This window comes from Stegostoma tigrinum, chromosome 18 (genome assembly GCF_030684315.1).
Source record: "Stegostoma tigrinum isolate sSteTig4 chromosome 18, sSteTig4.hap1, whole genome shotgun sequence".
Classification (NCBI taxonomy): Eukaryota; Metazoa; Chordata; class Chondrichthyes; order Orectolobiformes; family Stegostomatidae; genus Stegostoma; species Stegostoma tigrinum.
The window spans coordinates 5,279,644-5,303,590 of record NC_081371.1 but is presented as its reverse complement, the minus strand read 5'-3'; the positions used below and the strand labels follow the sequence as shown (position 1 = coordinate 5,303,590).

Sequence of the window (23,947 nt, the reverse complement as noted above, 5' to 3'; positions counted from 1 at the left end):
TGCAGCATACATCAGTGAGATGGTAGCCTTGACATCAAATGACACAAAGGATGGAAGTTTTCCATTATTTGGTTCAGGGTCAATTTTGAAGAGTTTCGTAGAGGGTTTTTCTCCCTGAAACCAGCCCACTTTCCTCATGCAGTTGTATGCTGTTCACTTTGTTAAGCACTGCTGTTGCTCAAGCGTGCAGTGAAAGTACTTGCCAGTGCTGGATTCCGTTATTTTTAATACTGAGTGTGTTACACTTAAATGGCAGCTGAGCACCATTTCAAACACTGCCGGCCTGGTCTGATGTAGCCACACGGGTTAGTGTGATGCCCAGGGTCTGGAGGAATGTGCAACAGTGTCACAAGAAGGTTAATAACCTTTAATACTATGCAAGGTAAGTACCACCATCTTCTGTCTGCCAGTTCACTCTCATTCCAAATCTGCCATTGCACACACCCGGCTTCATGGTCTACCTCTCGTTACTATGCACAGCTTCATCACTCAATGTCTTTCACTCACCCCATCCTCCAAATCACTGACCTTCCTGGCCTTTGCACTTCTTACTAACTCACTTGGAACACCTCACCACCTTTCCTGACTGAGGCGATGGAGTAGCCTCCTGACAGATCATAGTCCTGTTGCTCACCTTTGACTTTCAGACAGGGCCATTTGGTTGAAGCTGCACATCTTTGGACTGTGGGAGGAAAGCAGAGCACCCAGATGAAACCCATGGAGACAAATGCAAACTCCACACAGCCGTCTGAGGCTGGAATTCAATCCGGTTGGCTGGTGCTGTGAGGTGACAGTGCTAACCACAGAGCCACCGTACCGCCATAGTTAGAACTATGTTACATCTGACTTTAGTATAAGTTAGACAGTCTGGGATGTGCCTTGATGATGTGTTGAGGGTGGTGCTTTGCTGTTGCTTACATCTGTGCTCCATACATAGTACCAACCTATGAATGGACACGTCAACAGTTTGAGGGTGCTGGTCAGGACAGATTTCTTGAGTAGATACCAGTGAGTTGTAGCTGCGTCTTTGTCACTCTGATTCTCAAATCAGGAATTGTGGCCATCCAGTTTCTCTCTGGTACCTGGGAAAGTGGCAACCTTCATATAAATGAGGTGAGACTAGCTAATAATGTATCAGTGTATGAAATAGGCTCCTTGCTGTTCACTAGTGAAAGTCTCATCTAGCCATTGAAATCTTGTGCAAAGATTTGCACTTTTTTCTCTGTATTGAGAATCTTGTTTCTTCGTTCTTGCTGCATTTTCCCAAATGTTTCACCATTGTTCATGTCATTTCAGGGTTGGGAAAATTGTACCTGAGGAATTGAACAGCTGCAGTCAATAAATAGTGCACTGTTCTATAATTTTATCAAGAGTAGGTTTGCATTGGGGTGAGTTTGACTTTAGTGGAGCATCGATAGTAACTGCAAAGAGTTTGGACTTCTTGACAAAAGTCATGGGTTGATTTTCATACAAGATTGAGAGTGACTTAAACACAGTTACATTTGAAAATAACACTGCACGAACAACTCAGGTGCAACATAGGATTGGGACTTGGAAATTATCCAGGAACTGGGCTTACCATTTCTGACTTGAAAACGAAGTCCTTTCATTTCTGTACCTGCTTTGATATTGTATCATTTTGTTCCTAATTCTTCCCAGAAAAATTAAATCATTTTGCACTTTGACCTGTTGTGACCTCCTGAATTCTGTTGCTATTTTCGTGTCTGATTGCAACATTTCCAAGATAGGGTGGGTGTAGGTCTGGGTGGGCTGCTGTTTGGATGGTCATTGTGAACTTGTAGGGCCGATTGTTTCCACATTGTAGGGATTCTATGATTCTAACTATCATGCCACTTTAAAAATCTGCTCTGTATAACAATACTAACCAGTTAACAATTTATATTTATTCAGATAGCTCCTTTAAATTTAAAAAGTGAGTCTGTAAAGCCAAAGTAGACACTCTGCCTCAAGGCATTATTAGGATAATGACCAAAAGCTTGTTCATAAAGTAAGGTTTTAAGGACTCCATTTAAAGGAAGAAAGGAAGACAATGAGTTTGAAAGGTTTAATGAGGGAATTCCAAACCTCATGACCATGGTAGACTCAGTCACCAGGATTGGAGCAGTTAAAATCAGGGATGCTTAAGAGACTGAATTTAGATTAGCACAAGTGTCTTGGAGGGTGACTCGCTTGGAGATGACAAAGATAGAGAGGTCTGATGTCTTGAAGGGTTTTGATAGCGAGAATGGGGCTTTAAAAATCAAGGTATTGCTTGACTGAACCCAATTTAAGTTAGCAAACAGGAGGATAAGAGCAGAATGGGATGAACTTGGACATGACTGACTCCAGATCGTTTGTGTAAAAAAGATAGTTCTGTGTGCAGTTCTGTCTCATTAAAGTGAAGATGTAGTTGCACTAGAGAAGGAGATTGACAGATTGGTGGAGGGACTGGAAGAAAGCAGCTATGGAGAAAACTAGCATTCTCCTGCTTGGAATAGGGGATGTTAAAGAGACATGTAATTGACATGTAAAAAATTGTGATGGGCCTTGGGAAGGGCCCCCTCACCTTAGCAGAGTTAGTGACTCACAGGCACAGATTGGAAGCAAGATTTGACCGGTGGTGAGAACAAACGTTTTCACCTAGATGGTGTTAGAGATCCGGAGCTCGCTCACTGCCTGAAAGGTAGAGAGACGGAAACCTTCAATTCATTAAATAATGTTGGAAAGTGGAGTTAGGTTTGGTCATTTGGATTCTGGCCAGTGCAGACACAAGGGGTCAAGCGGCCTCTCTTTGTGCCATAAACATTCTATAATTCAACAATTCTCTAGCCTTTCTCAGATTAAAAAGTTGTTAAGTGTCTTCCAGCACTCATTTGAAACAATACGGGATATGAGCAGCAGCAGCAGCCTCCTGGATTTGTGGAAGTGGCAGAAGATCACAGAAGAGACACCAGCATGGAAAGAAAGGTTTTTTTCTAGCTAGGGGTTACGAAGTGTGAGCTGTCTCCAGGTATCAGGGCAACTGTGCTCACCCAGTGACAAGTCACTATGAGCCTTAGTTTCTGTGCCTCTGGTTTATTCAGAGACTTTCTAAAGATATGGCATCTCCAATCAGCCAGATACTGTTGAATCAAGGACGTGTCTCATGTCCTCCTCGGGAGACCCAACCAATTCATAATCTATTGCACTGATTCGAATAGCCAATCTGAGAAAGCCAGGGTATTAAACGCCATTGCTGGTGCCCAAAGTGCAAGGTTTTCTGGGCTGCATGACAGCTGTGATGCTTATAGACTCATGCACTGTCAGGTGCTACAGCTTTTCTCTCTCTGTATGCTTCAAGATTAGATTCGTGGCAACAAGGGTGAACCCATAATAGAATGAATACTGACTCCAAAGAGGAATCCTTGTCCAGAAGCAGTAGAAATGGACCAGCTGCATGGTGACCTCAGCCACCATCAAAGTATCCCGAGGATGAGATTCAGGTGCCTGGACCATTCTGGTGGAGAGCATCACTGTTACCCAGTAAGGCTCTCTGAGTCATGGTGATCAGCTATGCTTTTCTCAACTTGGGGAGTGAGGGGAGGCCTGGCCTGATGAGATTATAGTGGAGTGTGAGGCATTCACGGACAGAGTCTGATGTTGAAGCTGATGACTGGTTGCAGTGTGCTGCTTCACGAGTGCTTTAACAGAGGTGCTTGTACATTCCCAATTCTGATAATTCCTCTCCTTCCAGTTAAATAAAGTCCCCGTTCAGCATTTGCCCTTGGGTGCAAGTATACACTCCTTAGCCTAGTGCCAACTGAGCTTGCTGGACAGCGCAAAGGATGACCACATTCACCATGATCTCTTTCAAACCTTTGGGTGAGTCATGATACTCCAACACTCCTACAGGTTGTCCAGCAATAAATGGAAAAGTTTTAAATCTGACAGAATTTTTTCTTATATCAAGACTTCACATGCTCCTCCTGGGCAGTAAAAGAATTTCCTCCCAACTTCATGAATGGAACAATTGTAACTGTTTTCAAGAAGGGAGAGAAAACATGCTGTTGGAAACAATGAAGGTGCAAAGCTGTTGTCCGCAGCAGAGAAAATCCTGACCTCCACTTTCCTGAACTGCATACTTTTTATAGTTGATTCAGGAATCAGTCTAATCCTGTAGTTGCTTCAGCACGATATGAAAACTCTCGAGTGGGAGATCTGAAACAAGTGACTTTAAAATCTGGACTGGGGCAAGCAACAGTATGCGACGGCTCCCATACTGCTTCCAATGTACCAGACAGTGGTTATGCACTTCACCAAAGACCAACTGTCTTCAGGTGTTAATATTGAATACTGTCTAAATGGCAAAAGCTTTTAACCCCAATCATCTCCGTGCTAAAATTAAACTGATCACTTTGCTGCAGTGTAGGAGGCTGAGGAATGACCTTACAGAGATTTATGAAATCGTTGGAGGCATAGATAGGGTGAATGTCTATTTTTCCTCGGGTGGGGGATTTCAAGATTAGAGGCCATATTTTTAAGGTGAGAGGAGAAAGATTGGAAAAAGACATAAGGGACAACTTTTTTTCAGACAAAGTGGTTAATGTGGAATGAACTTCCAGAGGAAGTGGTGTTTGTGGTACAGTTACAACATTTAACAAGACATTGGATAAGTACATTAATAAGAAGGATTTGAAAGGATATGGGCCAAGCGCAGGCCGTTGGGACTAGTTTAGTTTGGGATTATGGTCAGTATGGACTGGTTAGAGTGGAGAGTCTGTTTCCGTGCTGTATGACTTTCTGACTCTATAAATATACACGAGTTGAGTTGCAGATGATCACTGTTATTTCTCTTTACCCCAGATTTGCAAGCCACTGTCGACCTCTTCATTCTACATCCAAAAAGTCAGCCTATCTCTGAATGTTGCTCAAAAAGAAGGTGTCAACTCACAACCAGTCAGCTAAATAATCCCCTTCCTGTTTATGTTGAAGGAGAGTTTTGGATGTGAGATTGCTCGCTGAGTTGGAAGGTTCATTTTCAGATGTTTCGTCACCAATCTAGGTAACATCATCAGTGAGCCTCCGACGAAGCGCTGGTGTTATGTCTCGCTTCCTATTTATCTGGTTAGGTTTCCTTGGGTTGGTGATGTCATTTCCTGCAGCAAAGACATCTACAAGTCAACAAAAGTTCTTGCGTACATAGCAGCTCTTAACAACAAGGCATAGCAGTAGCTAAGAGGGAAAGAAAAGGAAGCAAGTCCTGCATTCTGAATTCATCTATCTCTTGGGAATTCCTGCCTCTTGTGCCCAAGGATTTCTGGATCAGGAATTGGTATATTCAGTCACTGGAAGACCTACAGTGGAAACTTATACACTTGATTAGATGTCATCCTCAAATGGGAGGTCACCTGACCGTGACAATACATTCAGAGAGATGCCAACAAGAAGTAGAGAAAATAATTCAAATCTTCATTACACATGCACAATCAAACGCAACCAATTACCCAACTATTTCTATTTAGTATTCTGCTACTCAATTCCCTGCACAGTGTAATTCCTCCCAAACTCAATAATAGCTTGCAGCCCTGCGTTACAATCCACTTGAGAAAATGTGCTAATTCTCAAGCTCCACTACTCCCAGGATCATAGTGAAGTTAATGACCTAAGCAAAGCTTGCAAAGTCCCTAGGTTATCAGTCTATTGGATTCGAGTGAACAGAAAAGACTGACCAGGTCCTGTATGTAAGCTATTTTCTGATTAACCTATTCACCAAAGTAATTACGTACCTCTGGCATAGGTAGGACTTGAATCCACGCCTCCTGGATCAGAAGTAAGGATTCACACCACAAGAGTCCTATTCCTGTACTTGACAAGAACTATTTTTTATTAAAATGAGGCAATTCAAATCAAAAGCAGTTTGCTACAAATTATCAACATTATGGCTGTACTACAGTAAAATTCTAATGCCTTTTTAAAATCTATCAGTACTCATACAGACACAAAGTAAAATGGTTTTATAGATGGACAGAAAAAAATTGGGAACCACTGTTCAATAGCACTAAGCCACAGGATTAGCTGGGATGACCCTATTGTTTGGCAGTACTTCCTATTCTTGTCTTCTTTCTCCAGGATTTTCTTCTCTGTTCTGTGGAGGAACAGTGACAGGTACAATCACCATAATATCTTTTAGTTACTGGTCAAAGGTAGCTGTTTTCAACAACTGGTGGGAGAAAATACTGGTCTTCTCAAGCTTCACTTTATCTTACTGTAGAGAGGCACGTTATTGACCCTTCCAGTAGATCAAAGGTTTCTCCTTGTGTTGTTTGCACCCAATGTTCATCGGTATGGAGCCAATCAAAGAGTTATCATCAGGCTGATAATCTTTAACATCCATGACTTATCAAAAATCTACAAATCAATCAATCAGCTACTTGTCGCTGGCCAAATCTCTGTAATATCCTTCAGCCCAGTGCTGTCTATAAACAGCATTTGGATGCACCAACTGCATACAACTTGGAGAAACTACAGCAGCATTTAAAGAAGAAACACTGATTTCATGTGAATACTTTGATAAATGCATACCTGCAGGATTTAAGAGAAACAATAAAAAAATTTAGATAACTGAGAAATCTCTCTGAAGCAAAATCTTCCTGGTTTGGCATTAGTGAGGACAACTATCATTATTACACATATCAGCCATTAAGCTGAAGGAATTGATAGGCTAGGAGTTGTGAATTTCTGAAAAATGGCTGATCAATTTACACCACTGGTGCTTGTTTCACACCAATGGCATATTGCAACTCAGCATCACCATAATTTGTCAGAATTTTCCAGATTTGCATGTTAAACTCATGCAGAACGATTCGAGAACCTCTTTTAAACCTCCCTTTGGTCTTCTCTTCTGTAAGGACACCAGTCCCAGGTCCCTCTAGTCTCTATAATTAACTGGAGGTCCTTATGACTATATAGTTGAAGATTGAGATCCTGGTCTCTAATGACACATTAACAACAGCATCCGATTCACTAACCTGCAGTTTTATTTTTAGTATCTTGTTAGCCTGATCTTTTCACTGGCCACTTTGCCAACTTTCATTCTTCATTTTATAATTGGATTTTCTCCTAAACAGACTGTGCTGAGCTGTGTAACAGGTATGTCTTCCTTTGTGAAGGAAGTAAAACAAACATGAACTGCTTAAACGGAGCATTAATGTTAAATGAAGGGCATTTCTGCTTCTTGTGCAGGAAACAAATTTATTGTTTCTCAAAGTGTTAAGCTACTTCACTAGATGAAATTTTCTGAATTTCTAAAGCAGCACCGAGGGCTGGGATAGTTCATAGTAGGCTGAGAATGACCACTTTTGGGAAATGAGAGGGAAAAACTGTATTGCTAACTGCTTAATGCTGTCAGGACTGAATTATAAGAAACATTGAAATACACATTACACAAAAAAACCAAAGAGCTTTGATTACTGGGAATCAGAAACTTAAACAGATATTGCTGAAGAAACAGCAGGTCTAACAACAGTTGGGGTGGGGACGGAGAGGAGTAAACTGTAGGTAGAGGTGAGCAGAGAGAAAAAGACAGTTGGGCAGACAACAGAATGGGTAAAGATCAGCCTGGGAGAATCAATAGCTGCTACTGGGGAGCAATAGTGACTGACAATGGATTGTGTGTAGTATGAGCCCATGTGATGACAAGGCCAAGTGTGTTGGCTATTGAGGTAAGAACATGGGAAAAGGTGCTCAGGCCCTGAAACTATTGAACTCAACATTGAGTTCGGTAGGTGCAATATTCCTAATCAGAAAATGAGATGTTGTTATTCTTCAACTGAGGATCCACTACCTCTCTGGCCCTCATTTACCTAACTTCGGCCCTCACCCGTTGTCATTCCTCCCGGTCCTCAGTTGCCATCCCACCAGCACCCACATCCAAAGGATCATATTTCCACCACTACCTCCAGTGAGATGACAATACCAGATACATATTCTCCTGTCAGACTCTCTCAGGGATCGTTCCCTCCGGAGCACCTTGGTCAACTCTTACTTCACTGCCAACAACACCCCCCCACCCCCCCCCCCCCCCCCCCCCCCGCCCTGCCCCCACAGTCCCATGGCACCTTGCCTTACAACCACAGAAGATGTAACACCTAGCAATTTACCTTCTCCCTCCTCAGTTTTCAAGGACCCAGACAGGTGAAGCAGGACCTTACCTGCGCTTCATTCGGTCTCAGCAGTCACATGACACCAGGTTATAGTCCAACAGGTTCATTTGAAATCACAAGCTTTTGGAACACTGCTGCTTTGTCAGGTGACTATAACCTGATGTCATGTGACTTCTGACCTTGTCACCCCACCCCGTCCAACAGCAGCACCTCCACATCATGGGTACCATTCACTCAATCTAGTTTACTGTATTCACTACTCATAATGCAATCTCCTTTTTACTGGGGAGATGAAACACAGACTGGCCCACTACTTTCTAGAACACTTGCATTCTGTCTGCAAAAAGGACCCTGAGCTTCCAGTTGCCTGCCACTTCAACACACTACCGTGTTCCCTGGCGAACATCTCTGTCTTGAGTCTGTTCCAGTGCTCCAGTGAAGCTCAGCGCAAGCTGGAAGAACTTTCTGAGCTCAGTGTCAAGTTCAATAATTTTAGGGCCTGAGCACTTTCTCCCATATTCTTATTTCAACCCCAACACACCAGGCCTTGTCATCACATGAGCTGTCACCACAACCAACCCATTGTCAGCCACTAATAAGTCACATTAGCAGCTATTCATTCTACCAGGCTGACCTGTGCCCATTTCTTTTTTTGTTTACTGTCTCTCTGGGCTTTATCCCTACGTTTCATCCACTCCCCTCTTCCTTCCCCCGACCCCTCCTTCAGCAAATATACCAATCTTTATTCAGCAAAAATCAGTTCTGAAGATGAGTCACTGGATCCAATATGTTAATTCTGTTTTCTTTCCACAAATGCTGCCAGATGTGCTGAGTTTTTCCAGCAATTTCTGTTTTCATTTGTCTTACAACATATTTATGATTTGTCAGTAAATTGCTCCTTTATAATTCACAAAGATCGTCACAGACCATTGTACCCTAGTTTATCAGTGATCATGTCTAATCCATGTGTTCCATTGCTGAGAAGAACAGAGGTATCAATTGCATGGAAAGACCTTCAGATTTCCTTCTAAGTTAGAAGCCAATAGACTCGGACATGTTTTGTTTTTTTTCTTCCACTGTGGCTGATCATTTCCAAAAGCATGTACTGAGTATATTCAAGGTCTAAAAAACTGGGCTCAGTGCCTGTTCTTAAGATACTATTGGAAGCATTTTTGTACAAATTTGGTATCCACAGCTTATGTGTAGTCTTGCAGCATGCTCCACCACTGCAAAATGTTTCCCATCACTGAATGTGTATTTGTTGTTTCCTCACAGTCAGTGCATAATGCTGGTGAATTCCTACTAACCTGATAGTGGTCATGTTGCTTTCATTCTCTCCCATTTATCTGTTCCTTCATTAGATGAGCCACCACGTCAAAGCAGAAGGTGATTGTTTGGTAACAAGCACTATTGTACTAGGGTGGCACAGTGGCTTAGTATTGAGCACTTTTGTCTTGCGGTGCCAGGGACACAGTTTCGATTCGAGCCTTGGGTGACTACCTGTGAGGAGTTTGCACATTCTCCCTGTATTTGTGTGGGTTTCCTCTGTGTGCTCTGGTTTCCTCTCCCAGTCCAAAGATGTGAAGATTGGTGGATTGGCCATGCTAAATTGTCCATGGCATCCAAGGATGTGTAGGTTGGGTGGATTAGCCAAGTGGATCAGAAATGCACGGTTATGGGGATTAGGGATGATGCTGGCTCTGGGTGGGATGCTGTCAGGAGAGTAGGTACAAACTTGATGGGCTGAATGACCTCTTCATGCCCTGTAGGGATTCTGAGATACTGTTGCAGCTGGCTCATGTCTGCACTTTGCTAACCAACTACACATGATCAGCATGTGCACAGTGAGAGTCTGGCTGTCATGAGAATGATAATCAAACAGACCACTGCAAGGATGGGGGATTGCTGAAGCAATGGTGCATGCCAACACCGTTTGCAACATGTAAGACAGAAGAACTTGTAGGATGAGGGAATATCGAATGCAAGAAGGATTAGGTCAGAACAAAATTTCACTCGCAGTCGTTTCAGCTTTTCCATTTATTATGGCCTTGTTTGAGGCCTCAACAATGATGGTCAACGTCATATACTCTGTATGAGTGAGGGAGGAAATGTAGCCAGGCCGGCCTCTAATGGTTGGGTGCTACTGCATCAGATTGTGGCCAGGTTTTCATGCAAGAGAGAAGGAGCTGTGTCAGTCAGTGTGGTAGATCATGATTAGCTAATATGCCTGCCACAGTTGACCTGCTAACATTGTGTATCAGGTATGAGAGGTATGTGTGAGACTTGCGGAAATGCTGTGAGTGAGGATAACATGAGGCTATCAATGATGCATTTGGGCTGTGCTTCTTAACATTAGGAGGTGAATGGGGTGAGGTAAACGTTTCATTTTTCAGGATGTTTCCAAGTTGTAGGAACTGCAGATGCTGGACAATCTGAGATAACAAGGTGTAGCGCTGGATGAACACAGCAGGCCAAGCAGCATCAGAGGAGCAGGAAAACTGACGTTTTGGGCCTCGACCCTTCTTCAGAAATCGGGAGGGGAAAGGGGTTCTGAAATAAATAGGGAGAGAGGGGGAGGCGGATAGAAGATGGGTAGAGAAGATAGGTGGAGAGGAGATGGACAGGCCAAAGAGGTGGGAATGGAGCCAGTAAAGGTGAGTGTAGGTGGGGAGTTAGGTCAGTCCAGGGAGGATGGACAGGTCAAGGGGGCAGGATGAGACTAGTATGCAGGAGATGGGGATGGGGCTTGAGGTGGGAGGAGGGGATAGGTGGGAGGCAGGAAAAAGCTGGGCTGGTTTTGGGATGCGGTAGGGGGAGGGGAGATTTTGAAGCTTGTGAAGTCCACATTGATACCATTGGCAGCAGGGTTCCCAAGCGGAATATGAGTTGCTGTTCCTGCAACCTTCGGGTGGCATCGTTGTGACACTGCAGAAGGTTAGGGTGGACATGTCGTCTGAGGAATGGGAGGGGGAGTTGAAATGGTTCGTGACTGGGAGTTGTTTAGTGCGAACTGAATGTAGGTGTTCCATAACGCAGTCCCCAAGCCTCTACTTGGTTTCTCTGATGTAGAGGAGGCCGCAACAGGAGGTGTAGGGGCAGCTGTAGCACTTCCTGTGGTTGCAGGGAAAAATGCTGGGTGTGGTGGGGCTGGAGGGGAGTGTGGAGCGGACAAGGGAGTCCTGGAGAGAGTGGTCCTTCTGGAAAGCAGACAAGGGTGGGGACGGAAAAATGTCTTTGGTGCTTGAGTTGAATTGCAGAAGACAGAATGTCAGACGATGATGCATTGGATCCGGAGGTTGGTGGGGTAGTACGTGAGGACGAGGGGGATTATTTTTTGGTGTATCAGCATCGCCTCGTGCTCCCACGAAGAGTTCGTACAGCTCATCCACTTCACCAACCCCTTCTGTACCTACCGCGAATACACGTCCTCTCACCCACCTTCCTGCAAAAATGTCATCCCCTATTTCCAATTCCTTCGCCTCTGTTGCATCTGCTCCCAGGATGAGGCATTCTACTTTGTACATCTCAGATGTCCTCATTTTTCAAAGACCGCAACATCCCCCCCCTCAGTGGTTGAGAAGGCCCTTGACCATGTCTTCTGCATTTCCCACAACTCATCCTTCGCACCCACTCTCTGCAATAACAACCAAAACAGAATTCCCCTTGTCCTCATGTATCACCCCACCAACCTCCGGATCCAACGGAGGACCACTCTCTCCAGGACTCCCTTGTCTAGTCCACACTCCCCTCTAGCTCCACCACACCTGGCATTTTTCCCTAAAACCACAGGAAGTGCTACCCCTGCCCCTACACCACCCCCTAACCCCCATCCCAGGCCTCAGAAGACTTTGCACATCAAGCAGATGTTCACCAGCACATCTGCTAATGTGGTATACTATATCCGCCGTTCCCGTTGTGATCTCCTCTACATCGGGGAAACCAGGCAGAGGCTCAGGGACTGCTTTGCAGAACACCTACGCTCGGTTCACAATAAACAGCTGCACCTCCCAGTGGCAAACTGTTTCAACTCCCCTTACCATTCCTCAGATGCCCCGACCGCGTCCGAAAACCAGCCCAGCTTGTCCCCGCCTCCCTAACCTGTCCTTCTCCCACCTCAAGCCCCACCGCCATCACAGCAATGGTTTAGTGGTCACACAGTCTTTTTTTTGTAATGTTGTTGGAAGGATAAAAATCAGAAAGTTCACCAAGTGTATGCAGTACCCTTGGCTCATGGAGTACTGTCGGATATTTTAAGTTCACTGAAAAGGAAGCAATTCAATGCCTCATTTGAGAGACAGTATTTCTGACAGCATGGCACACCTTGCTGAAGTATCAGCTTAAATTAAGTTTCTGGAGGAGAACAGAATGATTCCCCTGATGATGGAGAATTTGAAATCGCATTTAATTCCTATGATAGTTAGTGCTGACTGCAACAGGTATAGTTTATACTGTAATAAGTATTCTCCCTTAATTGTGTGAGTTGTTTTTGCTTTCAGATGTGCCCATTAATTAACCAGGCTGCTGACACACTGTTGGAAAATCTGAAGACTCACGCAGACTCCGACGAGGGTTTTGATGTCCACCGGTAAGCAGATGGCATCCAACACCACTTGTGGGGCTGTGTATTCCTGAAGCTTGCATGTCCAGTGTATACAGTGGCTTACTGAATGTGTGCAGGTTTGTTCTGCCATGGGCAAGAAACCGCTTTTTCAAAGAAGTTAGCAATGCCAGACACGATTTGCAAAAGGAAAACATCTAAAGGATTAAAGGTAAAGGTTGGGAATGGACACACCTACAGATTTGAATGACTACCTTTGAGACAAAGGAGGAAATTTGCATAATATGTCACAAACTAACAATTCTGTGCTAAATTCCATCCTTGAGGCCAAACCTTATCTACCCATCTGGTGGCCACAGGTGATTGAAAACACTGGATGTCACACACTAGCCTGGCTAGGACACATATTGCTATTTCTTCACAGTCACTTCATCAAAACCATGAAACACTCTGACAGAGTCGTACATTTTCCCATTCAACATGAACGATGGGGTTAAGAAAGCAGCTCATCGCTACATTCTAGAGGGCAGTTAGGGATGAACAACAAATACTATCTTTGTCACCAATGTCTGTATCTCAGAAATAACTCAAGAAAATGGTGGAAATATGTAAATGGTGAAATAATCAGCTTTATGCTCATACTTTCCCAAAATGTCAGATGACTGTGATTCTGTGAGTAGGAATAAAGGAGCAAAAAAGTTTAATAGATCTTTGTCCCTGAAAAGATAAGTTCAGTTTCAACTCTTTGTTTAACTTATCATAAACTGTGCAAAGTCAAGACTTAAACTTGGAATCTAGGTGAACCACAATTTATGCACTAACCAGAAGGAGTACACATTTGGGGCAAGTAGGAAGGTGAAAAGAACAGTACATTGCGGAGACAACTGAATAAGTATTTGAAGAGTAAACAATCGAGGAATGCGAGGATGACTGAAAGCTATTGTTAGATAGACAAATGTGTTTTAATGGTCACTTCACGTTTAGGTGAATTACTCTGTCTCTCTCACTTTGTGCTTTAAATTCCTTCCTCTGAGGAATAAGATTTCATACAGTCATCAGTTTTTGTCCCTCATTGTCGTACTATTTGCTTATTTGTTGTAGTCATCCATGATCTTTAATTATTGAACTAACACTGACCGTCACTAAATGAGCACAGTATAGAATTAATATTGCCTCTCCCTAAATGAGCACAATTCAAGTTTATCGTGCCCCTCCCTAAATACACAGTAGCGAATTTACAGAACCCCCTCCCAAAATGAACCCCACAGAGCCCTCCGGAAGTGAAAAGATATAGAATTAATACCTCCTCACCCTAAATGAACACTGTGGGAAATTAACAGAATGCCTTCTAAAATGAGAACAATATAGAACAAGTTGTAGCCCTTTCTAAAGAGCACAATATAGTATTAACATTGGTCCTCCTCCAGTGTGCTCAGTACAAAATTAACACAGTTCCTTCCAAAATGAGCAGTACAGAAATAACATTGTCTCCTAAAATGAGCACTGTAAGAAATAAACAGCACCCGTCCTTAAAACGATTGTCAAATGTAATGGAAGGTGGTTCAAGTTACAGAGAGGCTGTCAGCGTACAAGTATTGATCGGGAGGTGGCCAGTTAAGTGTGGGGCAGCAGGGCATAAGTTGCTGAACTCGCCCTAATGGACTGGAGAGCCTTCTTGCTGAATTGTTGCCCAGAGCTTTCATCTGGGAGATGGCATTGACCAAGCAGCAGTCTGCAACCAGAATAGCATGGTGTGGTGTATGGACTCCTCTGCCAGTGCTCCAGGAAGAATACTGCTCACGTCTCAATATTCCTGTCCACAAGGGTCTCCAGGTCCATCTCAGAGGAGTGTGGTGCCAGCTTCCCTTCCTCTGCCAACTCTCCTGACACCTAGACAGTCGACCAGGATAAGTGCCTGCTGACAGATCTCCTGCAGGTGCTCAGCCCCAAGGATTTTGTCTTGTAGAGGACCCCTGCTAAGCAGTGAGTTCCTCCATGAACTGTGCCTAGTAAGAAATAGAATGGAAATAGAACCTCAAGGGCTCAAGTGGTTACTAAAGCTGTGAGTTTGATAAGAAAGAATGAGAAACTCATTCAACCTTGTTACGAAAATCACGCCACCAATTTTGATACTTGCTGCATTTATCAAAAATAGGTAATATTTTGCCCACTGTGCCAACAAAGTAACATTATCATATATGTATCAATTAGCTTCACTTGTTGTTTCCAAATAGTCAAAAACAAAATGATGTGGCCTTTACAGATCCACAAGAAGATTTGTGCATAGCGACTGAGGCATTAAATGACCGTTTTGCATCCGTCTTCACCAAAGAAGGCGACATGCATAGTGAAAGCAAAGGTACTTTGTGTATAAGCTAAAAATTGATGATGAGCTATTAGGAAGGCTAATTGTGCTTAAAGTGATCAAATTACTAAGATTAGAAAAGAATCATTTAGAGGATGCTGAGGGAAAGGTTGAAATTGTGGAGCCACTGGCCATAATCTTCCAATCCTGCTTATATACGGGGTAGTGCCAAAGGACTGGAGAACTCTACATGTTACATCTTTGTCCATAAAGGATGTAACGATAATGTCAGGAATTACAGGCCTTTAAGCTTAACTTCAGTTGTGAGGAAGCATTCAAAGTGGTAAAGTAGACCAAAATTAAGTTACTTGAACAAACGTGGGTCAATTAAAGAAAACTAGGCTGGATTTGTTAAAATGTAAATCATATTTAACTACCTTGCTGAAAATTTTATTGAGGTAACAGAGAGTTCGCTGAGAGTGGTGCATTTGAAGTTGAGTCAACAGACTTCCACAGGTGTTTGACAAAGTGCTACTTCACATACTAGGCAGTAAGGTAGCAAATGTGGTTCCCTGTTCAAGAAGGGGAGTAGAGACAACCCTGTTAATTATAGACCGGTGAGCCTTACCTCAGTTGTTGATAAAGTGTTGGAAAAGGTTATAAGGGATAGGATTTATAATCATCTAGAAAAGAATAAATTGATTAGGGATAGGCAGCACGGTTTTGTGAAGGGAAGGTCGTGCCTCTCGAGCCTTATTGAGTTCTTTTGAGAAGGTGACCAAACAGGTAGATGAGAGTAAACCGGTTGATGTGGTGTATATGGATTTCAGCAAGGCGTTCGATAAGGTTCCCCACAATAGGCTATTGTATAAAATGCGGAAGAATGGAATTGTGGGAGATATAGCAGTTTGGATCGGAAATTGGCTTGCTGAAAGAAGACAGAGGGTGGTAGTTGATGGGAAATGTTCATCCTGGAGACCAGTTACTAGTGGTGTACCGCAAGGGTCAGTGTTGGGTCCACTGTTGTTTGTCATTTTTATAAATGACCTGGATGAGGGTGTAGAAGGATGGGTTAGTAAATTTGCAGACGACACTAAGGTCAGTGGAGTTGTGGATAGTGATGAAGGATGCTGTAGGTTGCAGGGAGACATAGATAAGCTGCAGAGCTGGGCTGAGAGGTGACAAATGGAGTTTAATGCAGACAAGTGTGAGGTGATGCACTTAGGTAGGAGTAACTGGAAGGCAAAGTACTGGGCTAATGATAAGATTCTTAGTAGTGTAGATGAGCAGAGAGATCTCGGTGTCCATGTACACAAATCCTTGAAAGTTGCCACCCAGGTTGACAGGGCTGTTAAGAAGGCGTACAGTGTTTTAGCTTTTATTAATAGAGGGATCGAGTTCCGGAACCAAGAGGTTATGGTGAAGCTGTACAAAACTCTGGTGCGGCCGCACTTGGAGTATTGTGCACAGTTCTGGTCACCGCATTTTAAGAAGGATGTGGAAGCTTTGGAAAGGGTGCAGAAGAGATTTACTAGGATGTTGCCTGGTATGGAGGGAAGGTCTTACGAGGAGAGGCTGAGGGACTTGAGGCTGTTTTCATTAGAGAGAAGAAGGTTGAGAGGTGACTTAATTGAAACATATAAAATAATCAGAGGGTTAGATAGGGTGGATAGGGAGAGCCTTTTTCCTCGGATGGTGACGGCGAGCACGAGGGGGCATAGCTTTAAATTGAGGGGTGAAAGATACAGGACAGATGTCAGAGGTAGTTTCTTTACTCGGAGAGTAGTAAGGGAATGGAACGCTTTGCCTGCAATGGTAATAGATTCGCCAACTTTATGTACATTTAAGTCGTCATTGGATAAGCATATGGACGTACATGGAATAGTGTAGGTTAGATGGGCTTGAGATCGGTATGACAGGTCAGCACAACATCGAGGGCCGAAGGGCCTGTACTGTGCTGTAATGTTCTATGTTCTACGTTCTATGTTAAAGCTCATGGAATAAAAGGGACAGTGAAGGCATGGATACAAAGTTACCCTGGTCACAGAAAACAGACTAACAGTGAGTGAGTGTTTGTTTTTCGGGCTAAAGGAGGTACGTATGTCGGGTTATCCCAGGGTTGATACTCGGACCGTTGTTTTTCTATAAGTTTGTGTGTGTGTGAGAGAGAGAGAGAGTCGTCTGCATGAACAGGGCAATTTTGCAAGTTTTGAGATACCACAAAGTGTGCTTACTGAACTGTGATGCAAATAGTGATAGATCTCAAGAAGATAGAGACAGGATGGTAGATTGTAAAAGTGTCAGTTAAAATTTAATGCAGAAAAGTAAGAAGTGTAACATTTTGCAAGAAGAATGAGTGTAGGCAGTATAAAAAAGGTGCAATTTTAGGGAAAAACGGGGCAAAGGGTCTCGAGGGTACATGTAGCAGGACTGGTTAAAAATGTCAGGAAGAGAGGGGTAATAAGATTCTGTGTTTTATGATAGAGGTGTATTGTGAATTAGATTATCCCCTCCTGTCTATAAATTGAATCTGGAATGGATGAAATTAGGTCATAACCTGGAATTTCAAAATAACCGACCATCCTAACTCATCCTACCTTCCCCGATTGGACATTTGTTGGATCAAGAACGTGTACAGATGACCTGTGACATTGTGGGGTCACCATAATAAAGGACTAGGGGAAAGCTACATTTCATCTCCTGTGCTTATTTTCATTGTCTCGGGAGTATATGGGAGCCTGTGGGAAACCCCAACATGTAACTTTGGGGGAAGCCCGCTGTGGAGTTGGTAATATTTTGACAGGTATGTTTAAGTCTTTGACAATGCTCCCTCATGTTCCCATGACCTCTATATCCCTTTGTCCCTTTGTTTTGTAAGGGTAATAGAAACCTGGAACAATCTTGCTGAGATGTCACAGAGCTGCACATCACTGGGTATAAATATAACAGTATAGGAGTAATTAGAACTCTCTGAAAGGAACACTGAGAGACACATCAGAATGTAACTGTGAACAAATAGATATGAGTACCTGAATATAGCTTAGCCTTTAATTAATAGAACTATAAGTCAGAAGATGCTTTATCATTGTAATGTAGGATATTGTTCACTTAAACTTTTATTACAATCATACTTTTTTTTAGAATAAGCCTGAACACAGTTCTCGACATTGTCTTCTGCTTGACTGGAGAGTTATGTGAGAGATATAAAATAGCCTTAAATATCTGCCGCTATTTATTGATCTGCTTACCTTTTAATCTATTTTCACAGTTTACTTTAGCTAACTCTGTTTTCATAAATTGTCTTCATTTGACATTACAACACTAGTTTCAGATTCAGGTTGCTCTCCCTCAAACTGAATGAAGTTCTCACAGATTACGTTCATCCTTCCCTGGGGAGCTGTGAGATCAATAATTAATCCTCTCTGATTATCCACTGCCAGGTTTAAAATAGCCTGTTACACGTTTGAGTGCTGAATAAGATCAGCCATTTTGAGGATAATCTGGTCCTGCAACAGTTGTTTTCAAAAGTTGGTTTTGTGGTCCTATCGATTTTCAAAGCTTCATGCAAAATGGGAGTGGTCGGTAGCCCTATTCCTAACAATTATTCTACCTCCCAACAGGTACTATGGCTGCTTTTCCATGGATGTTGTTGCCAGTGTTGCATTTGGCACACAGGTAGACTCCCAGAAGAATCCAGATGATCCATTTGTCAAGCATGCAAAAATGATCTTTAATGTAAATTTCTTCAAACCACTTATTTTCCTCAGCAGTAAGTGTTCGCCATTTCTGTTGCTCCTCTTTGATGTTTAATTCCTCCAGCCATATTACTGGACTAATAATGCAGATTTGGATGAATGATCCAGAGAATTTGTATTTTTGTCTCACTATGGCATTTGAGAACTATGATATCTACAAACCAAGACAACAAAGCAGGTGGATTGTTGTAAAAATCCAGCTCGTTCACTAATGTGGAGACAAGACTTGCCAACCTTGCCAAGTCTGGCCTAGATGTTATTGTGGCCTATCAGCCCTGTGCATTGCTTCTGAGAAAAACTTATCATGCTTCATTTAGATATTTGGGAAGCCTCTGAAACTTCTATTTTGCACTTAGGAGATACTGAAAAATCTCCTCAAAAGCCACTTGTATGAGCGAGCTTCTGCTGTAGCTGGCAGGCTGCTCTGAAATTTTCCTTGTTTTGGAAATTCTTCATTACTATACTCTGAAACATAAAATGCTTCACCAACTGACCTGACAATGGCGGTTCCGAGGCTGGTTGGTGGTTCCTGCTCTTCTTTGATTCAATTTGATTTATTATTGCTACATGTATCTAGATGCAGTGAAAATTTTTGTTTTGCGTGCAGTACAGGCAGATCATACCATACAAAATGCATTAGGATAATAGAACAGAGTGAGGAATACAATGTTACAGCTGCAGAGAAGGTGCACAAAGAGCGAGGTCAACCTTAGATTTGAAATTTGAGAGGTCCATTCAGAAATCCAATAACAGCAGGGAAGAAGCTGTTCTTGAAACCGTTAGTGCATATGTTTATTCCACCTGACGGTAGAGGTTGGAAGAGGTTATAACCACAGTAGGAGGGGCCTTTGATTATGTTGGCTGCCTTTCCAAGGCAGTGAGAGGTTTAGGTGGAGTCAACAGGTGAAAGATTGGCTTACGCAATGGATTGGGCTGTACTCACAACTCTTGTAGTTTCCTACCATCTTGGGCAGAGCAATTGCCATATCAAGCCATGATACATTCAGATACAATGCTTTCTATGTGCGTCTGTAAAAATTGGTAAGAGTCTTTATGGACGTAAAATTTCCTCAGCCTCCTGAGGAAGTAGAAGCATTGTTATGACTTCTTGACTGCCCCATCAATGTGAACGGACTCTTCCCCTTCCCCCACCATACCCCCGCACCCCTCCTCCATTCATAGTATCCTCTTTACTCTCCACCACTTCCACTTCCTCCCATCTAGAAGTGTGCTTTGGAGAGCAGAGAGCAAGTCGGCATAAGTTCACCAACTGCAATTGAACGTCAAGAAAGTGTGGATTTAAAAATCCATTGTAAAATGTGTTTTGATGTCCCACTAAAGCCTCATTGCAGCCCACAACTGCTCACAATTTCTACTGATATTTAATGACAACTTTTTGTTTTCATCATGTATAATTAGCTATGTACGAAGCTACTAGAATTTCTACCCCATCTTTATTTCTTCACATTTGCTTCTAAAAGGCTTGCTTTTGGTTCAGTCCTAGGACTGCCAACACCAGTGGTACTTTAGACCAGGGGAGATGTGGTCGATAGGTAGGGAGGAATGGAGAAAGAAATCCCTTTCAAGTGATTTATGATGACATTTCTTCTGTTTCAGTAATGTTCCCCTCCATTATGATGCCTTTTCGCCGTATGATGCCCCAAACATCCATGAGCAAGGTGAATGCCTTCTTTATCAAAGCGATTCAAGATATTATAGCTCAGAGGGATCAGCAGCCTACTGATCAGGTAATGTCCCATTGTGCAAATTCCCATTTCTCTACATCTGGTCATGTATTGTTTCATATTATGGTTTTGTAGCCATTGGTAAGCATTCAAGTAATAGTCAAGTTTGCTTAAAAGACAGTTTTGGACTGGCACGCAATGCTCACTGAAGGGTAGGAGCAGTGGGAAGTCTTTTAGATCCTTGTCGCACCATTCATTTATCTGTATTCTTGACTCCATTTCTCAGCCTTGATTCCTTAATCCTTGGTCCTCTAGTATAAGCAAATATCTATCAATCTTAATCCACATTTGCAAAATGCAAACACAGCATTCAATATTGGATGTGATTCCATGATTAGACCACGTTTGTTAAATAACCCTGAATGTACAAAGAATTAGGCTAATGATCAATTTAGCACATTTAGCCAGCCTGTCAATGTGGCGTATTTGAGTAGACTGGAAGCTACACAGGGTCTTGTTCTTAACAAAGGAAAGGAACATGTATACGGTGCACCTATTTCAAATTAAAACAAAAGGTGACAACTATTATTTGGTTTGATTTTCCTTGACCAATCAGAGCCAACTCACTTGGTTTAAGATTTAAATAAAGCTTAACTGCTGACTGTCAAACGTAATTCACTGGCGTATTCTCCATGACAGTGCTTGTATCAGTCAGGGTGCACTTGCCAACCAATCTGCGCTCTTCTCTCATCTTGTATTTCTTTACATAGAACATAGAACAGTACAGCACAGAACAGGCCCTTCAGCCCACGATGTTGTGCCAACCATTGATCCTCATGTATGCACCCTCAAATTTCTGTGACCATATGCATGTCGAGCAGTCTCTTAAATGTCCCCAATGACCTTGTTTCCACAACTGCTGCTGGCAACGCATTCCATGCTCTCTCAACTCTCTGTGTAAAGAACCCGCCTCTGACATCCCCTCTATACTTTCCTCCAACCAGCTTAAAACTATGACCCCTCGTCTTAGCCATTTCTGCCCTGGGAAATAGTCTCTGGCTATCAACTCTATCTATGCCTCTCATTATCTTGTATACCTCAATTAGGTCCCCTCTCCTCCTCCTTTTCTCCAGTGAAAAAAGTCCGAGCTCAGTCACCCTCTCTTCTTAAGATAAGCCCTCCAGTCCAGGCAGCATCCTGGTAAACCTCCTCTGAACCTTCTCCAAAGCATCCACATCTTTCCTATAATAGGGTGACCAGAACTGGATGCAGTATTCCAAGTGCGGTCTAACCAAAGTTTTATAGAGCTGCAACAAGATCTCACGACTCTTAAACTCAATCCCCCTGTTAATGAAAGCCGAAACATCATATGCTTTCTTAATATCCCCGTCCACTTGGGTGGCCATTTTAAGGGATCTATGTATCTGCACACCAAGATCCCTCTGTTCCTCCACACTGCCAAGAATCCTATCCTTAATCCTGTACTCAGCTTTCAAATTCGACCTTCCAAAATGCATCACCTCGCATTTATCCAGGTTGAACTCCATCTGCCACCTCTCAGCCCATCTCAGCATCCTGTCAATGTCCCGCTGCAGCCTACAACAGCCCTCTATACTGTCAATGACACCTCCAACCTTTGTGTCGTCTGCAAACTTGCTGACCCATCCTTCAATCTCCTCATCCAAGTCATTAATAAAAATTACAAACAGTAGAGGCCCAAGGACAGAGCCCTGTGGAACACCACTCACCACTGACTTAGGCAGAATATTTTCCTTCTACTACCACTCGCTGCCTTCTGTTGGCCAGCCAATTCTGTATCCAGACAGCTAAGTTTCCCTGTATCCCATTCCTCCTGACCTTCTGAATGAGCCTACCATGGGGAACCTTATCAAATGCCTTACTGAAGTCCATATACACCACATCCACAGCTCGACCCTCATCAACTTTTCTAGTCACATTCTCAAAGAACTCGATAAGGTTTGTGAGGCATGACCTGCCCCTCACAAAGCCGTGTTGACTGCATTTAATCAAGCCATGCTCTTCCAGAAGGTCATAAATCCTATCCCTCAGAATCCTTTCTAACACCTTGCAGACGACAGACGTGAGACTTACTGGTCTGTAATTGCCGGGGATTTCCCTTTTTCCTTTCTTGAAGAGAACCTCTACCTCTTGCTACTGCCTCACCTGCATCACCTCTTACCTCTGGTATACAGCTCAGGTTCCCACCCCCCGCCAAACTAGTTTAAACCCTCTCAAACTACTCGAGCAAAGCTTCCACCCAGGACATTGGTCCCCTTCCAGTTCAGATGCAACCCGTCCTTCTTGTACAGGTCCCACCTTCCCCAGAAGGCATCCCAATTATCTACATATCTGAAGCCCTCCCTCCTACACCAACTGCGCAGCCACGTGTTAAGCTGCGCCCGCTCCCTGTTTCTCGCCTCGCAATCTCGTGGCACCGGTAGTAAACTAGAGAACACTACTCTGTTCGTCCTGCTTTGCAGCTTCCATCTTAACTCCCTGAAATCACTTTTTATATCCTCAACCCTTTTTCTGGCTATATCATTAGTGCCAATGTGTAACACGATTTCTGGCTGTTCGCCCTCCCCTTTTAGAACCTTATACACCCGATCGGAGATGTCCTGGACCCTGGCACCAGGGGGGCAACATACCTTCCGGGAATCCCGATCCTGACCACAAAATCTCCTGTCGATTCCCCTAACTATCGAGTCCCCTACCACGAGTACTTTTCTATTCTGCCCCCTTCCCTTTGCCACGGTGTCAGGCTCAGTGCCAGAGAACTGACTACTATGGCTTTCCTCTGGTAGGTCATCCCCCCCCAGCAGTATCCAAAACGGTATACGTATTGCTGAGGGGAATGCCCACAGGGGATCTCTGCACTGTCTGTCTGTTCCCTTTCCTCCCCCTAACTGTAACCCATCTATCCTTGTCCTGAGCCTTAGGAGTGACCAACTCCCAGTAACTCCTCTCAATTACCCCCTCTGCCTCCCGAATGATCCGTAGTTCATTACTTTAGCATTTTTTACAAATGTTGTGAGATGAAAAAGCTTCAACAAAATATGTGCCTTTTTTGGGCCGTACTCATGTTTTGTGCTACCCAACTGACGTTTGAAACTCATTTTAGCAGTTTTCAATTTGCCCCTGCGTTCACAGTTTTCAGAGGGAAAAATGTAAAAATTCCACTATTCATCATCACGTAAAAGTATCCACTTCACAATAATATATATCTAATATTTAAGGTTATGTCTCCTTGCTCTGGGCTCATCTTCTAGAGGAAATGGTTTTGCCCGACTTTTCAAATTGTTTAATCATCTTAAACTCATCAGTTAGATAATCCTTTAATCTTGTACAGTTGGGACGTACAGAAGGCTATTCATTGAATCCATCTTCCTAACTAACTAATGGAGCTCCAAAGATATTTTTTGTGAAAGTAACAGTCCTTCCTGGGATGTGGTGCCTAGAACTGAATGTATTGTTCTAAATGA

General features: G+C 43.2%; 1 protein-coding gene across 2 annotated transcripts in view; it reads left to right on the top strand.

The window, feature by feature from the left end:
* The window catches only part of tbxas1 (thromboxane A synthase 1 (platelet)), a 217,652-nt gene that overhangs the window by 123,518 nt on the left and 70,187 nt on the right, over positions 1–23,947 (top strand). For both annotated transcript variants that reach the window (XM_048549363.2, XM_048549364.2), the window contains 3 exons: positions 12,638–12,726; positions 18,625–18,773; positions 20,377–20,507. In XM_048549363.2, coding sequence (XP_048405320.1) covers positions 12,638–12,726; positions 18,625–18,773; positions 20,377–20,507 — 369 coding nt within the window. The remainder of the gene's footprint in view (positions 1–12,637; positions 12,727–18,624; positions 18,774–20,376; positions 20,508–23,947) is intronic.